Consider the following 18442-nt stretch of genomic DNA (forward strand, 5'->3'; position numbering starts at 1 on the left):
TAGGACACTGTCCGGTATCCAGCTGGATAGTAAAATAATGGCCGGATAGGCCAGATACCGGATAGTAACCGGATATCCGGTGCATCCCTAGCCTCTAGCCGCCCATGCGTCAAACCTTGCCAAGCAAAATGAAATCTTGATTTTGTCAATACAAAGTTCAAATTAGAATGGAACAGGAGACCTGTTAATAGGTCTCTGGGCGGCTAGAGGCTAATAGTACAGAGTATTTTCCACATGGTTCGAAGACGGTGACAGTGGTGACCTACGGTTTGACAGCGGTGAAGTACCGCTGGAGATCCGTGTCGGCCTGCGCTACCCACGCCGCGTTCAGCGCGATGGTGTCCAACGCGCCCACCGCTCCCCTCAACTCGCCGAATAGCTCTTTAAACTGAAATGGACAAATTTGTGTTATTATTATTTGTATCTCCTTGGATATCACGGGCCTATAATCCCGGTTTTTTGACAGGCTTGCGTGGGGACACAGATCCAACAAGTAGAGGCCCCTTGGAGAGCTTAAATGTCATGTAGAACGCCATTACTTTATATTAAAAGAAGTACTAAATACTACACTATACTGAGTACTGAATGGACACCGCAGACTAGCCGGGGCAGAGACAGAACTTAAAGTTTTTGGTAAAAATTTAATTTTTGGTACAAGTTTTTATCGCTGACTGTAATTTTCTTACGACAGACAACTAATACTCATCGAGTCAATTCTAAAAACTCCTAACACAATAGGGATGTTTCCAGTAAGTACTTAAAATAAATTATTTCACACCGTGCACGAAATAAAGCATCAGATAATTATTAGAAAAACATAGATTGCAGCTATTTTTAAACACAATTTGTATTTAATAAATCGGATTGAAATATAAAAAGTAGGAGTTTACCGTGACGTCACTACATTTGTTTTCATATAAATTCCATATTAGCAAATCGTTTTGACAGTTCTAAAAAAGAAGCTGATTTGACTAGTAGGAATGTAGCCTATTAGGTTACGTTGTTTCATCACAGTTCCTATGGCCTCCTGTCTCCATCATCAGATCAGCTCGATGGTACTATAATATTGCATTGTCATCCGATTTATACATGCATGCAAAATTTCAGTTCAATCTTCTTTTTGCAGCGACGCTTTTGGCGGGAGCTTGCACGAAACCGTGATGAGTGGTGTAAGAGGCCTTTGCCCAGGGGTGGGACACAACAATATTAAAAAAAGAAGGAGACGAGCAGACGAGTTATCATCATCATCATATCATATCAGGTTAGAAACTAAGTGCATATACCTACTCTGCCAATCCCTGTGGAAACAGCTTTGTTTAGTAGGTATGTAATCTGTGTACATTAGTGAGCAGTTCAGTGTTGCCAACTTGGCATAATTGATGCCAGATCTGGCATATTTTCACTTGCTTTGGCACCAAAATTTTCCATTTAGCATTTGGATATTTTTTAGCATAATTTAGTCTAAGCCAAGTTTGCACCAACTTGGCAGCAACAATATGCGCCATCGCCTTATGTGGTTCATATTTTCATATTAATTTTGACTTTTGTGGACGGATGGACGTCGACGGACTATATAAAGTTGGTCAAGCAGATCTTGTCAGTAGAAAAAGGCGGAAAATTTGAAAAATGTATGTGTTTTAAGTATCTAATTTCAAGTTGACATTTTAGCTTTTTTTTTAGCATATTTCAAAAAACTTTGGCATAATTTTGGCATAATCTAGACCTTAATCTAGCATTTTTTCAAAATCCGAGTTGGCAACACTGGAGCAGTTACCCGGTAGTAGTCGTGCGGCTGGTGCAGGCAGCGCGCGGCGGCCAGCAGCGCGGGCGGCGGCGGCGCGGGCGCGGCGCGGAGCACCCGCCACGCGCTCGCCGCGCCGCGCCATCTGGCGACAACGATCACGACAATCAGAATAGTACATTATTGTCGAGGCTCGGAAGTAGCTACTTGCAGGCTGAGGATTCGTTTTAAACGGACGACCTTGGGAGTCCGTTTAATTGAATCCGAAGCCAGCAAGTAGCCTTCCAGCCGAGTCTTATATAGTGCTTTTCTCAAAAATGGTGCAAGAAATATAAATATCATAGAAATATTTTACAAAAGCAACGTTCTTACATATATATTTTGACAGAAAAAAGCCCTTGCCGCCATTTTATTTTTTTTAATTATAAAATAGAAGTGTATTTTTCTGCCAAAAATACGCCAACCTATTTGAGACATCTAAATAGTCGCGGTACTAATCATCTGTTTGGCTGTTTAATGGGCCTGTGCCTTCATTTGATATGGTCATTTCAATTTTTAAAAAGTTTGGAACTCGACAAATAATGGAATTTGTATGCAACATTGCAGTCCCAAAATCGAGACTGCAATGTTTTTAACTTTTTGACTGACCATAAACTACGCGCTTTGCGACCTATTTTTTAGACGTCAAAGCCGACTTTGCCGTCCATTTTTGAGAAAATTAAATTTTCACCTCAGCAGCTCGAACAATGGTACTTTGCTTCTTAAAAACAGTGAGCAAAATGCGATTTTGCTCACAGAGTCATTTTGTCTCACTCAGTGAGCAAAATCGCATTTTGCTCACTTAGTGAGACAAAAGGAGTGAGCAAAATCGCATTTTGCTCACTAAGTGAGACAAAATGTCATGCAAGTGACCTTTATAGTCAAATGTCATTTCAACATGCGGGGTCTAATACAAGTTCGATATACTTGGGTTCTATTATCTCTGTCCCTCTAGGTATGTTCTCACTGCTTAGGGTGAAAAATTTTGTGTACTACACGAGATCAAAGTTATTTACATCTCGTGCGCTTTTGAATCCCTTACTACGCTCAAGATTCTAAATTAGATTCACTCGCTACGCTCGTCGTCGTCGTGCGCATCTATTATAGAATCTTTCGCTTGCACGGGACTCAAAATAAGCACTCGAAGAAATATCAAACTTTGATCTCTTGTTGTACAAATAACTATTGCCGTAAGTACCTTTGGTCTAGTCTCGAGTAGATGGCGTAACTTTTTGATATTTATCAAATTTAACACATATCAATGAAAGAATAAGGATCAAAGTCAAATGACTTTCTGTAAGTTTTAACCTTCTGTCTAAAGATGGCAGTAAATTTAATGGGGCTACATAATTTACTTTGACCATCCGCCTCCATATTTCAAATAATCTTTGGTAATTGCTCTAAGGATAATACAGAGACCGAAATATTTATAGCACGATAAAAATGTTAATAGCATAATACTAAGCGTCAAAATCAACTGCTAATCTTGCAGAGCTTAATAATTATAGGGTATATCATCATCATCTCAGCCATAAGACGTCCACTGCTGAACATAGGTCTCCCCCTTAATTATAGCGTATAGGACAGAGGATATACAGAGCACAAAGGACGGTTTCCTTTTTATTATTGTTTTTTTTTTTTCAACCATTTTGCTTGTAAGACAACTATAAAGTTTTACCTGCAAGAGGCTGCGCAGAGCGCTGTGATCCATTGCTTCCACTCGCGACCCCGCTGAGCCTCTGTTGATAGCGCGGTGAATGCAAACCTGCAAAGAAAAGTTGGTTTAGCTAGCGACATCTATCTTTAAATTATAATATTTAAACTTTCACGTTACACCAGACGGGTAGTTACACAAATCTCTGTTTTGACATTTGCTGGGACATCAGTTAGCCGCGACCAGCGGGCGCAGCACGGTTCCATTTTTATCGACTATCACTATGCGCGTCCCTTTCGCACTTTCATACTTGTTAGAACGTGACAGGTATGGTGACAAGGGATAAAAACGCCGCCGTGCTACGCCGCCTGGACCAGTGAAACCTGTGTCGAAATGTCGGTAAATAAAGGTACCTAATAAAATTAATTTACTATAGACCCGTCTATAAATGTGAGTTAATATCTTTAAATTGACAAAAATAGTCATTTGCAACTAGGTTAGCAGATACGCCAGAAGGCTCTAGCCTTCTAGTTTATCTGCTAACCTACAAGACCGTGTCCTACCTGTAGAAAAGCCAGTCATCCTTCGGCGAAGCAAGCGCAGCTAGCAGCGCCCGGTGGCTATATAAAGGACGCGGGGCCACGTTAGGATGCGTTAAAGTATTCTAACGTATCTGCTAACCTACTAGGCCGTGTGTCCTACCTGTAGAAAAGCCAGTCATCCTTCGGCGAAGCAAGCGCAGCTAGCAGCGCCCGGTGGCTATATAAAGGACGCGGGACCGCGTAGGATGCGTTAGAGTATTCTAACGTATCTGCTAACCTACAAGACCGTGTCCTACCTGTAGAACACCCAGTCATCCTTCGGCGAAGCAAGCGCAGCTAGCAGAGCTCGGTGGCTATATAAAGGACGCAGGGCCGCGTAGGATGCGTTAGAGCCTTCTAACCTATCTGCTAACCTACAATACCGCGTGTCTTACCTGTAGAACAGCCAGTCATCCTTCGGCGAAGCAAGCGCAGCTAGCAGCGCGCGGTGGCTATATAAAGGACGCGGGGCCGCGTAGGATGCTGTTAGTGCTTTCCAGCAGGTCTGCCAGCCGACAAGGCCGTATGTGCGTACTCCCGCTGTGAAGGCCGCCTGTAGATGATATTTATTGATTAATCCCGTTCGTTCCGTTCGATTTTTAGGGTTCCGTACCCAAAGGGTAAAACGGGACCCTATTACTAAGACTTCGCTGTCCGTCCGTCCGTCCGTCCGTCTGTCACCAGGCTGTATCTTACGAACCGTGATAGCTAGACAGTTGAAATTTTCACAGATGATGTATTTCTGTTGCCGCTATAACAACAAATACTAAAAACAGAATAAAATAAAGATTTAAATGGGGCTCCCATACAACAAACGTGATTTTTGACCAAAGTTAAGCAACGTGGGGAGGGGTCAGTACTTGGATGGGTGATTTTTATTTTGTCTATTTTTGCATTATGGTACGGAACCCCTCGTGCGCGAATCCGACTTGCACTTGCCCGGTTTTTTTTTATTAATGGAAAGATGCGTCAAAGTGGTCAAGTTTTCGACTTAGACCACCACACAGCACACTTGGTGGTCTAAGTCGAAAACTTGACCACTTTCTTTCTTCTTTCTTTGTTTATCGTCTACCTCTGTAGACGAGAAGCATGTGCTCACCTCCTGGTATATCTCCGGGATGGTCTTGTTGGCGTTGCGCCAGGAGTCGAACAGGCGTACCGCCTGTTTGGTCACCTTCTCGTTCTCCCACTCGACGCCGGCTGTGAGCAGCGCGCCGCTCAGCCATCTGTCAGAAAGAGAGAGTTTTAATACAAGGTCTAGGTCTTCTTTAATCTGAACATAAACTCTCTCTAAAAAAAACTCTGACTAAAAAATCTGACATGAATGACACAAACAAATATTGTTATGGTACTTAGGTACAGTCGCTATCAGAATCAGATATTTGGGAGCGGTCGAGATGTATATCTGAACACGTACTCTAACGCCTTATTGACAATAGGGGCTTGTATAATTTAGGATATTTTGATATGTAGCGGGAATGTTTAATATTTTGGGGTTGCCCGATGCAAATATTAGGATACAAATATACAACAAAGATAGATACATGAGACATTAAAGAAAATAACGTTGTTTCCATACTATTCACCTTGGGTGTATGTTTGTATGAAAAGGCAATATCGCGTAGACGTCCACATTCGTCTTAACTAGTAAATTAAACTGACTTTCAAAATTAGTCTTTGTTCAGCGTGTACGGTCTGTTCGCTAATTTATAAGCCCCCCATTCGCACGATAGCTTTTTCAACGCGTGTTAAAAAAGCGCTTGAATATGCCTGCACTCTAAATTCGATGTTACGACCAAGGCTTAAAGTCTAAAATCCAACAACGCTTGATAAAAATCGCAACACTTACAATTGGTCTTCATTCAACGTCTCCATCTCCTGACTGGTGTATATGGTCACAGTATCCGGGTGCAGGGTGACCAGCAGCTTGGCTAGAGGCGGGCCGGACGAAGTCAGGCGAAGCAGCTCTTTCCACCAGGACAGGTGGTTGAGGACCACGCGCCACGGGGCCCAGTGGGTCTCCTTATTTAGACGGGCTGCGAGAAATACGGAAATATGTAAAAAACTACAAGTCAAAATCAATCAACACAAAGAAATAAAAGTAAACCGATAACCAAAGTACAGCGACAAACTTTTGTAGTTCTTGCCTTCGTAATCTTGCTATGTTTTACAAATAGTATTTCGTTACGAAATAAATAAGAAGCGCTTGTGGCCTAGTGGTAAGAGCGTGCGACTTTCAATCCGGAGGTCGCGGGTTCAAATCCCGGCTCGTCCAATGTGTTTTTCGGAACTTATATACGAAATATCATTTGATATTTACCAGTTGCTTTTCGGTGAAGGAAAACTTCGTGAGGAAACCGGACTAATCCCAATAAGGCCTAGTTTCCCCTCTGGGTTGGAAGGTCAGATGGCAGTCGCTTTCGTAAAAACTAGTGCCTACGTCAAATCATGGGATAAGTTGTCAAGCGGACCCCAGGCTCCCATGAGCCGTGACAAAATGCCGGGATAACGCGAGGAAGAAGAAGATTTTGTTACTAAATATATCACAATATAAAGTGCCTAAATGTGCAAAAAAGGTTACAGTGAGAAAGCCACAAGTGAGCAAATTTAGTGCTTATTGCTTGCGGCATAAGACACATTCTGGAACACATAGTGATGTGAGGTGCCTTTTTTACCTGTAACACCTTTCCGAAAACATGGAAAATAATATCAGCACTTAATACTTGAATGTTAATAAAAATACGTAACTACCAGGCCCCTGTTTCACCAACGTGACAGGTGCGACGAATTGTAAAATCACTGTTGCTGACGTCACAGGCATCCATGGGCTACGGTTACCGCATACCATCGGGCGGGCCGTATTCCTGTTTGCCACCATCATTGTATTATTAAAAAAAACTTTATGATATCAGAAAAAAACAGATATTTCTCTTGCTAAGTTTATGACAATTGTGGTGGCAAACAGGAAAACGGCCCGCCCGATGGTAAGTGGTAATCGTAGCCCATGGATGCCTGTGACGTCAGCAACAGTGATTTTACAATTCGTCGCACCTGTCACCGATGTGAAATTGGGGCCAGGTTAGAGAGCCATTACTTTGTGTCAGAACATTAATATTTATCCGTATAGAAATCTGTACAATAAATCATTGATTAATTGATTGATTAATAAAATTAGGTACCTAATATGAAAGCGCTTAGAAATGTTATCTGGTTGATAGCCCTATCCTCCTTAGGCCTATGCTCCTACATGAAGAACGAAATTTAGACCTATATTAGTTTAGTCTCAGAAGAAAGTGTAGGTACTTTTTAAATCAGCAAATAAATAAATACAAATACACATAAAATATAAATTTAGAAAATACCTATCTACTGAAAATTTAAATATTTGAACAATGGCCCAAGTTTTCTATATATTATTAAATTAGTTCAGTGTTAGTCTGGTGGTGGTGATGGTTCTTATAAAATGTTTCAAAAGTAAACGAAAATCTAGGAACGCTTTTGTATTTTTTTATCCGCAGTTGCGACAGCACGCGTGGCAAACATTTTACTTCTACACATTCTGCTGAGATATCCTTCTAGATAGGTACTCTAAAAACTTTATTTTTGATTTCGTAATCTTGCTTTAAAAAGTTAGAAAAAAATGTTACCTACATACACATACATACATATAATCACGCCCATTTCCCGGAGCGGTAGGCAGAGACCACGGATTTCCACTTGCTACGATCCTGACATACCTCTTTGCTTCCTTCTGCACTTTCATACACGCTCGTCGGTTTAGGGTGCTCTTGACCTGGCCTTTCTTCAGGATTTCCCGATCAGAGAAACTCCGCCGAGGTCTACCCCTTTCAAATCCCACTTCCACTTCTCTCTTATGGTCGGTTGCACCAAACTGTTCGTATCGTTAAAGAGTTCGCTTTATTTTTATGTATGGAAAGTTTCATAGAAAATCGCCGGGGGTCGCCGGCTGACGTTGATCAGTCTGTCAAATGTGGTTGGTGCAACTGGCCCTTATACACTCTCTTTGTTAGCCTTTTTTCACTTATTCCAAACTATGTTCCTTATAAAGGCCTCTTATGCCTGTTTGCTTGGCTTTTTTGGGCACTGGTCCCACCGCGAGCTAGTAAGCTATGAGCTATCGGCTATAAACACGAACAAAAGATAAGACACGGCGATATTTATAGCTCACCGCTGGGCGAGTAACTATAAATATCGCCGTGTTTCTTTTATTTACACGGGAGTGCTTATCTTTTGTTCGTGTTTATAGCCGATAGCTCATAGCTTACTAGCTCGCGGTGGGACCAGTACCTTGGGCTGTTGCTTGTTGGGCCTGTTGAAGGTCATCGAAAACAGGGAGAGATACCCGCTGGTTCAACGCCATTCAAGAAGTTACACGCGAGGGGTTCCAGGGTTCCTTAAGGAAGGCAATGAATCGGCCAGGACGGAGAGCACTACAGCACAGAGCGACTTATGGCGGTCACGACCCTCAGACATGAGGAGTCGACTAGGAAGATAAAGGCCTCCGGGCTGCCGGGTGTGGCTACCTGCGGCGGCGACGGCGCGCGAGGCGGGCAGGCGGCGCGCGCGGCTCAGCACGAAGGCGTCGTCCAGCAGCAGCGCGCGCTCCGCCGGCGCGCCGCCCAGGTACAGCGCCGCCGCCCGGGCGGCCGCCGCCTCCGCCGTCTGCAATGTATAATAAGTTTTTGGCACAAATTTCATTTTTAATACAAGCTTTTATCGCTGACTGTACACTGAGAGAAAAATCATCACCAGGAATTAAAAAACAGTTCTGTACTGGGGGAAAAATGAAGTTTTAGTAATAATTATGGACGTTTCACTATTTCTGTAAAGTTTATTTATTTCTACAAACAGCTTAGTAGTCCCAAATATAATTTCAACAAACAGATAATAGAAATTGCAAGAACTAATAGAAATTGCAAAAGTCAATCCCACCAAAAACATAAATGTAAAAAAGGAGAGCCAAGTTCAATACAAAAATTATGCTTGGCTGTGGGGCTCGCCGCAAAAAGAATGGAGATCTAAATGAGTGCCACTGCCAAGTTCTATGCAAAATCCAAATATGTATTTATAGGAACAAAATAACATTATAAACAAGTATTAAACTCTATTTCCTTGCTTTATTGGATACCTATAACAATTGCTGTTATTTAAAAAAATGTGAGATCTTAAAGTAGGTTAGATTTGACTTGGCCAGTTTTCATTATATCAATCATTTTATATATATTGTAATTCTGATAAAACCTGGCCAAGCCAAATCTAACCTACTTTAAGATCTCACATTTTTTTTAAATAACAGCAATTGTTATAGGTATCCAATGAAGCAAGGAAATAGAGTTTAATACTTGTTTATAATGTTATTTTGTTCCTATAAATACATATTTGGATTTTGCATAGAACTTGGCAGTGGCACTCATTTAGATCTCCATTCTTTTTGCGGCGAGCCCCACAGCCAAGCATAATTTTTGTATTGAACTTGGCTCTCCTTTTTTACATTTATGTTTTTGGTGGGATATCAATACTTTTTGTAAAGAAAACTTAGGCAGGTATTGAGATTTAATGTTTTTTCTTGTGTTTCCGCTGTATGGTTTTTACTTCTGTTCTTTGTATAATTATGTGGTACCGCGCGCCGCCGACGACACACCGTTGGCCGGTTGTTTAGAGCGTATTAAAAGTTTTTTGTATGGGGACACCACTTATTTTTTGACTAAACTTTATTTTAATATAGCAAATATAATAATACATATATTGGGGTAGTTTCAAATATCTGCTTGTAACGGTTCCAACGCTACAATAAAAAAATATTTTTTTGTATGGGGACCCCGCCTATTTTTTAACTTTTTTTTATTTTTAGATTTTTTCCTACGCTTACACACAATAACCGAGCTGGATTCCAATTTTCATCCTTCTAGGTCATCTGGAAGTAGGTTAGGTTTAGGTACTTATATCAGTCCCAATAAAAATGTTTTTTTTGTATGGGGACCCCCCCTATTTTTAAACTTTATTTTATTTTTAGATTTTTTCCTACGGTTACACGCAATAACCGAGCTGGATTCCAAATTTCATCCTTCTAGGTCATCTGGAAGTAGGTTAGGTTTAGGTACTTATATGTCAGTCCCAATAAAAAGTGGTTTTTTTGTATGGGGACCCCCCCTATTTTTTAACTTTATTTTATTTTTAGATTTTTTCCTACGGTTACACACAATAACCAAGCTGGATTCCAAATTTCATCCTTCTAGGTCATCTGGAAGTAGGTTAGGTTTAGGTACTATAAGTCATAAGTCAGTCTTAAAATTTACGACTTTTTGACCTTCATACCTTTATAACCGTTTGAGCTAGCTTCATGAAATTTGGGCTTCTAGATATCCTTATGGATATAATTAAACACACGTAGTTTTATGTGTTTACGTCAAAGATGTTTTGAGTTATAGAAGGGTCAAAAGTGGCACCAAGTGGTTCGTGTAATATTACACTCGGCGCTGGCTAGCCAGTTCCTTTGCTTGAACTTGGCTTGACACGCTGCCGCGTGTCTAGATTTGTTGCTATTAGTTAAGTCTCCTTGTCCCCGGATTAAGTTTATTTATGTAATTCTAAGTGTATTTTTGTTGTACTTTTCTCTCAGTGTACTTTTCTTACGACAACTAATACTCATCGAGACAATTCTAAAAACCCCTAACACAAACTGCGTTGTTTCATCACAGAGTTACTATGGCCACCTCCTGTCTCCATCATCAGATCGGCTCGATGACACCACAATATTGCATTGTCACCCTTACGTATGTATGCAAAATTTCAGCTCAATCGGAAACTGAGAAGTGGATCAAATTTAACTTGCAAGATTTGATTACACACAGACAGACAACGGTCAGGTGAAACTAAATAAAAGCTTGTAAATAAAAAACAACGGGTTGCACTCCGGGAGTGCCGGCAGAAGTGAAAACTCAATGACATTGTAACAGTTTTTCGATCAGGTCACGTGTCCGTCTTACGAATTTTCAATCTGTCGAATCTGTCGGTCGCGTGACCTGTGGCGAGTTTAACATTTTTTCCCCATCACAAAATGTACACAGCGCCGCTAAAGAAGTTTTCACTTCAAATATAAATATTAGGGCCTTAGGCACAGAATAAATAATAGTACTACCGTACAGAAAGGAAACTTCCTACAAAACCGAAGTTTGACAGCGGTTCAGGGTCGAATCATGCTATCCCTTTATAATATACAGGCTGATTCAGGAGACGCGAGCAGGACTAACACTGCACATTTCGTAAATTATAAGCAACTGTTTCGTATCAGTATTAGTGAGGTTAACGTTAATTTTCTAGTCGTGTTGAAAAAAAAAAGTTATTAATTTATTTACGACATGCTTGGTCACCCTACAATTAGAATACTAAACTGCCGATATTTTGTGTCAAATTGAATGTCATCACGGTCTGGTTACTTTTAAAAACTCGTATCTCACTCAAGTTTGACAGTTTATTTTCTTCGTAATCAAAATGCTGTCATTACGGTTAAAGAGATTTTATGTTTATTAATTAGGTCTTGTAGGGTGACCATGATTGTAGAGAATTAAATTTGCCCTCGCCAAAAAGTTAAAAAATAGGAAAAAGTGTGGTTGTTTCACCTAAATATGACGGTGATCGATCAATTATCAGTTACTGAGTGTGCAGGATTAGTCCTGCTCACGTCTCATGAATCACCCTGTATATGGCACTATCCCTTTCGGCTATTTAGGGTTGTCAAAATTCAAGTGATTATCTTATCTGTGGTCGTGCACGCAGAAGGAAGTCAAGTGGTGCCAACCCTAATAATTGCTCGGAGCAATGCTGAGCCGAGCGGAGCCGAGTTTGACCAATCTCAGGAGTTTCGCACCCCTGCCTTAGGGGACAACTTACACAGATCAACCTAGCCCTAAACTAAGCAAAAAGCTTGTAGGTAATACTATGGGTGCTAGGCGACGATATAAAAGATGGTATAAAAGAAAACGAAATGAAAAACCGGACAAACTGAAACTGACGCTTGAACACACTTGGTTCCGTACTATCCACAGACCGCGGTTTTCTATGGTAGGTACTATCACACTTACTTACTTTACTATATTTTTGTTATTTTTTTTCCTTAACACTGACCCACGCCACGCTAATGACCGTTTAAAATTTAATTAACCTTCTTCTTACCTCTCCAGCGGAAGGATTCTGTGGCGCGACTCGGTACAGCCCTCTCGCTCCCACATTATATCGCACCCACTTGTGCTTGCCCAAGTCTGGTACCAACACTGAAACGAAAAAGTATACAGGCTCTATAAAAACCATACTCCGCAAATAAACAATTATTACAATGGGAATGGGATATAGTTTGTAGGTTTCTAATAGAGCCCGACGACTAATCCTATATTGTCTATTCTTAGAGTCACACCAAGAAAATTCTGCAGCGGATTTGATAGCCCACGCAATGTAAGCGTTATTAATACGTCATAATTTCATAGAAGTTTGACGGTTAAAATGACACTTGCACTGCGTGGGCTATCAAAATTGCTGCAGACTTTTCACGGTCTAACTCTAAGTAAAACCGCACGTGCTACTTACCTGCAAAAAAAGGTCTTAATTATTCTATTTGGCACCTGAGCGCGGGCTAGTCCAACGCTCAAAAAACCAGTGTTGGTGCGCTCTCCGATAACGCGCCTTTGTTACGCATCTCGAAGACACATTTTAGACTGGTTCTGTAGCGCTCGACTCGCCGGCACTCAGTAACCGAAGTTCCGAGTACCGGCGAGTTGAACGGACCACACACATCGTAACAAAATATTTATCCATTAGTTCATTTTGATTCTTATTGCAATTTCCATAGGCGTTATAAATAGTTATAATTCAATTACCTGGGTAAAGTGAACGAACGATTTTTTATGCAGGCGGTTGTGGCATGTTGCACGTGCGGTTTTACTTAACAATAGGATTAGCCGTCGGGCTCTATTAGAAACCTACAAACTATACCTGATTCAGACTCTCGGCATCGCTCTGATCCAATCGGAGAAGAGCGAGACGAGAAGGGAGCAGTATGTCCAGTGTACATTGTACATTGTACACACTCGTTCTCGGTCTGACTCGGGGTCCTTCGACGAGTGTGTACAGCCGGCATAGATATAAGATACATTAATACAGGGTGGCCAAATAAGAGGTATACACTTTATTTTTGAAATTTTATTCTATAAAATATAAAAAATATTAAGTATTCCTTGTTAAATATAATATGTAGGGTCAGCAATTACACATGGAAAATAATGTCAGACAAATGTCCACCTCTAGCAGCATGGCAGATGCGAACCCTTTTCATCGCGTTTTTCATCACTTTTTCACACATTTCTGGCGTTATCTCAGCGACAGTGTTTCGAATATTTTGTTTTAATTGCTGAAGGTTCGTTGGCCTTTTAGCATAGACACGTCCCTTTAGATAGCCCCACAGAAAAAAGTCAGGAGCTGTTAAATCAGGCGATCTTAGGGGCCAGTCAATGTCACCGTTTCTCGAAATTAATCGACCGGGAAACGTTATTTTTAATGTTTCTATTGCGTTTTAATGATTAAAACACGTTGTTCCGTCGTAAAACGCTCCATAATAAATTTGCCGTATCTACACAAACTAATTTTCATGCAATAACTGTCATATTTACCGCCAAAATAAAATGGCGGCAAAAAAAAGTTGTATACCTCTAAGTTGGCCACCCTGTATAAAATTTCTTGGCTAAGTTGAAGTGTTAGTGTTATCAACTGTATGTGTATTTTTTTGAATCGTAAGCGTTTTTGTCGTGATCCGATAGATGTCGTAAGTAGATAGCTGTTGACTTACTTTCAGTATCGTTCATCCATATTAAGTGTGTGACGTTCTCCGCCCAGCGCGAGCCGTGAGTTGTTTTAGTTTCGTTGCCCACGTCGTACCTATAAAAAATGGACTACACTTTACGTGGAAACTTTTATAAAAACGGGCCAAGTGCGAGTCGGACTCGCGCACGAAGGGTTCCGTATCCGTACCATTACCATAAAGTAAATCCATTACGCACAAAACGGCAAAAATCACGTTTGTTGTATGAGAGCCCCACTTAAACATTTATTTTATTTTTAGTATTTGTTGACATAGCGGCAACAGAAATATATTATTATTATCTGTGAAAATTTCAACTGTCTAGCTATCACGGTTCATGAGTTATATACAGCCTGGTAGCAGATACACGGACGGACAGACGGACAGATAATGGAGAGCGGAGTCTTAGTAATAGGGTTCCGTTTTTACCCTGGGTGAGGTGATACCCCCTGCAAAAATTTCTATATCTCTCTGCAGCTGACTGTACCCAGTTAAAATATCCCAGAAACTTACCAAGTCCCATTCTGTAGCACACTATCAGTGATATTCTTTGCGATCCTCGTGTCATTCTCGAAGGCCGGCTCCAGAGGTCCCACGGAGAAGGTGACCGGGATGACCCACTTGGGGTTAGGAGGGGGCTTGGGGGTGCGGGGCGCGGGGCGCCGCGTGGTGGGGGGAGGGGTGGGGGCGGGGGTGCTGCTGGTCGCGTTGTCGTCTTCAATCGTGTCCGTGAAGTTCTCTGGAAGATCACAATAGTAGCAAAAAGAATAGATAGTATAGAGGGGTCCTGTCATTGTAAATTTTGTAGTCACAGTACATTTACTGCCATCTATCGACACACGACTAAAACTCAAAATGAAAACGTATAAAATTATTAAGAAATGTATATATATGGATAAATGATTTCATTATTTTTAAATCATCCATGTTCATTCACTGATATCAATGTGTTAAAATTGTTAAATATGAAACGGTGTCGTCACGCCATCTAGCCGAGGATAGGCTAAAGGTGGTGTGCGGTATCTATCCGAGAATGACTTTTTCTTGATTTCCGAGGCACGTTTTTTCCTTAGACTTTATTCATCTTGTACGAAGTTACATATGTCTTTGATAGTAGATTTTGTCACAAGGGAGCATAATTACATATTTACGGCGAGGGCGTACATCAATGTACGAAGGATTCTATAATTGAATCCCGAGTGTAGCGAGGGATTCTAAAATAGGATTCCGAACGTAGTAAGGGATTCATGTGTTAACGCCCATGGAAAAAATTTAGCTACCATGTGATTGACGTGTTCGCTCAAGGAAATTCGTCTGTAACCACATTACCACACAATGTATTTCAAAGTTTATGAATTTTATGATACTGACTTAACTGTATTAACAATATAAGTGTCTTGGCATCCTGCAGCTGTAAACTTATATTTCGTGTTTTGAACAAAGAATAAATAAATAAATCAAGAATAAATCTCTTTCAGGTAATGATACAATTTTGGAATGCTACAAAAAGCTAAGTTTATTCACCCGGTTCATAGAAGAGTTCTTCAAGGTCGGCCCGCAGGTCCAGGGTCAGAAGGGAGTTGATCATGGGCGGCTCGGGGTCCGGGGGGTCCGCTGTCATCACGAAACTGCAACAGATTATCGGTTTTTAGCTTCCAATATACTGTATCTGAGGATTTCTTTTATTTTTTGCCATTTTAGGTATATATTGTGACCTTTTTTGCCACTTTTGTGTTATTTCTTCTCTCTCACAGGTCTCTGGTACTTAGTCTAATTAGCGCCGGGCCGCTGCAGCGCGCCACAGGTCTCTGGTAGTTGCATTAGTCTATGGACTCTATAAGAGACCCCTACTCACCGTTCCTGTTTGAGTAGTACATCGCCTGTGGCCGTGTTAACAGCGGCCAATAGCGGGTAGCCGGCCTTCTCGCACCAGCCGTCCCACGCGTGCGGCGGAGCCCCGCCCGCGCCGGGCCGCTGCAGCGCGCGCCACAGGTCTCTGTTAGTCCAATTTAAGCAAATATTAGTGTACAAAGGCATAGCATAATAGGGTATTCTCATACTAGTCAAATCATAATAGTTTCTTTTTTAGAACTGTCAAAATTTTACTAATATGGAATATACGTATAGGTATACTGATGTCACGCTGGTCACAGACAACTACTCACCTACTTTTAGGGATTTTATATTTCTATCCGATTTGTGAAATGGAATTTGTGTTTAAAATAACTGCTATCTATGTTTTTAACTAAATACCGATTAACAAAAACAATTGGTGGTTAACACTATTGCACTACACGTTCATTTCAATGCCAAAGGCAGAGTAACTAATTTTGAATTCGTATTACTAAAGAGGAGCCGACCCCAATTAGAAATGGGACCGGAAGAAGAAGAAGAAAGAAGATTCAAAAGAAATAAAGAAAAAACACAGCACAATGAAATTCCAATAAGCCATGCTCATTTAAAGAACTCCTCTGTCAGGATACGCCGCACAGTTTGGATGTTGCTGTTGATAATATCGATGTCATATTACTAAGTACTTAATCCAAAAATGAAAATGAGACTGACCTGGCATCGGCGCTGGCGCTGCGATGGTCCCGCAGCAGCCGCGCCAGCGCCGCGCGGCCCGCCGCCTCGCCCGCCGCCTCGATCGCCATGCTCACTATAGCCGCTCCCTGGAACACTCACATATTAAACGTCCAGGCAAATGTTTACAACTTAGATCCTATAAAGATCCATCAAATGGGTGACATAATATTAGGCCTTGGCTATTATGACTGTTTAAACTTAGTTTTAGTTTTTTTATCATTTATTTACATACAATATATATACAGTGGTACAACTAAACGAAATTATAATTAGTTTATTAGTTTTAGTTGTAGTTTTAGTTTTTTGCATGCCAGATGCTGGTGAAATATGTGTTACCTAATATTGTCTGACCATCTTATGTACCATATTTCATGCAAAATAAAGTTATAACACTTTAAACTCTCGCGTTTTGTACACATATTCAATTACACAAACGGGTCTACCGCGATATAATTTCATTGTTTTTACCTTTAATTCCAACGTTTCAGCTGAGTTGCACCAGCTGTGGTCACGGAAAGACTGACGTCCCAACAAATGTCAACGGAGATATTAATAAAACAACACTAAACTACCCGAAATTAGTTTATAAAAAGTTAGTCGTGCCGTGGACAATAAACATTAAACTTTAACGGGTAGCTGCAATTTCTTTGTCTACCCCGAACATTTTTATAAACTAATTTCGGGTAGTTTAGTGTTGTTTTATTAATATCTCCGTTGACATTTGTTGGGACGTCAGTCTTTCCGTGACCATAGCTGGTGCAACTCAGCTGAAACGTCGGAATTAAAGGTAAAAACAATGAAATTATATCGCGGTAGACCCGTTTGTGTAATTGAACAAAATAAAGTTATTTGTATTTGAAAGGTCTCTTCTTGCTTGGGCTCAATTAAAAAAAAACAACTGGTTGCACTCCGGGAGTGAAACCGCAGAAGTGAAAACTCAATGGCATAGCGCAAAATGTCTGCAGTACTATGTATAATTGAGGTTAACGCCATCTAGCGTTATTTCATCGCATTACTTATTGAAACCCGTAGGCACATCACTGTTAGTACTCGAGTTATATTAGTACCAGTTAGGAAGCTCACTAGATGGCATTTAAATCAATAAAGAAAAACTCATTGTAACATCTTACGTCTTACGGTCACGTGACACCTGTTACGAGTTTAACATTTTTTCCCCATCACAAAAAGTGCACAGCGCCGCTAAAGAAGTTTTCACTTCCAAAAGAATGGAAATAGTTTTTCTTTTTCCGTAATTTTATTGCCTTAACCAGGCGTGGCTCACTCTGCGATTTCGTCGCTTTGCTACAGGTAGCTAAAAGTACATCCGTTCGCCCCAATTTTGGGGTTTGCCATAAGCCGCGCGTGGCGCTATCGCCACCTAGCGGCCATATCTGTGCTGATCGTGACAGACGCGTTATGTTAGAGAGTGAGTCTTCTGTACTTTTTATTGCCTTAACTAAAATATTACATTTCTTAATAAATTAATTATGCTAAACATCAAAAAAAATGTGTACCTACAGTCATTTTACGTGACAGCTACTCTAAATAAATATCGGAGGGCGAGCTTCGCTTGGAAAACATATAAAACTCATAAATGCGCGTTTTCCCAAAAATAAGATGAATCGATTTATCGCCCCCGAACACCCCCATTTCATCGAAATCGTTAGAGCCGTTTCCGAGATCCCCGAAAGGTTTACTTTACAACCTTTTAATGGGGTTTTTGATTTTTGGGGGAAGTGAACGAGGAGTAAGAGTAAATGACAGATGACTCACGCTAGACCGGGCCGTGCCCGGGCCGAGGCGTCCGACATGTCATTTTGTATGACGAGTGATTGGTGCTCACGTGGTGCTTTCCATAGATAACGAAGCGCCGGGAGCTCCGGCCCGGCCCCGCCCCATCTAGCGTGACTCATCCTTTAGTGAGGAGAATGTGGGACCTAAGAGAAATATAGTAAGACAAGGGTGCTCACTCC

The 18442-nt window shown here is 41.0% G+C and overlaps 1 protein-coding gene across 1 annotated transcript in view; it reads right to left on the reverse strand.

Annotated features, from left to right (window-relative positions):
* Nucleotides 1-251: 251 nt before the first annotated feature.
* Nucleotides 252-18442, reverse strand: part of LOC134677579 (uncharacterized) — a 37228-nt gene continuing 19037 nt past the window's right edge. Inside the window, exons 14-26 of the mRNA XM_063536057.1 lie at nt 16449-16555; nt 15739-15879; nt 15408-15511; nt 14397-14622; nt 13872-13960; nt 12209-12306; nt 8560-8689; nt 5865-6051; nt 5115-5241; nt 4411-4568; nt 3459-3545; nt 1775-1886; nt 252-388 (exon numbers count right to left, since the gene is read on the reverse strand). Coding sequence (XP_063392127.1) covers nt 263-388; nt 1775-1886; nt 3459-3545; nt 4411-4568; nt 5115-5241; nt 5865-6051; nt 8560-8689; nt 12209-12306; nt 13872-13960; nt 14397-14622; nt 15408-15511; nt 15739-15879; nt 16449-16555 — 1692 coding nt within the window. The 3' untranslated portion in view covers nt 252-262. The remainder of the gene's footprint in view (nt 389-1774; nt 1887-3458; nt 3546-4410; nt 4569-5114; nt 5242-5864; nt 6052-8559; nt 8690-12208; nt 12307-13871; nt 13961-14396; nt 14623-15407; nt 15512-15738; nt 15880-16448; nt 16556-18442) is intronic.

Source organism: Cydia fagiglandana, chromosome 26 (assembly GCF_963556715.1).
Source record: "Cydia fagiglandana chromosome 26, ilCydFagi1.1, whole genome shotgun sequence".
Classification (NCBI taxonomy): domain Eukaryota; kingdom Metazoa; phylum Arthropoda; class Insecta; order Lepidoptera; family Tortricidae; genus Cydia; species Cydia fagiglandana.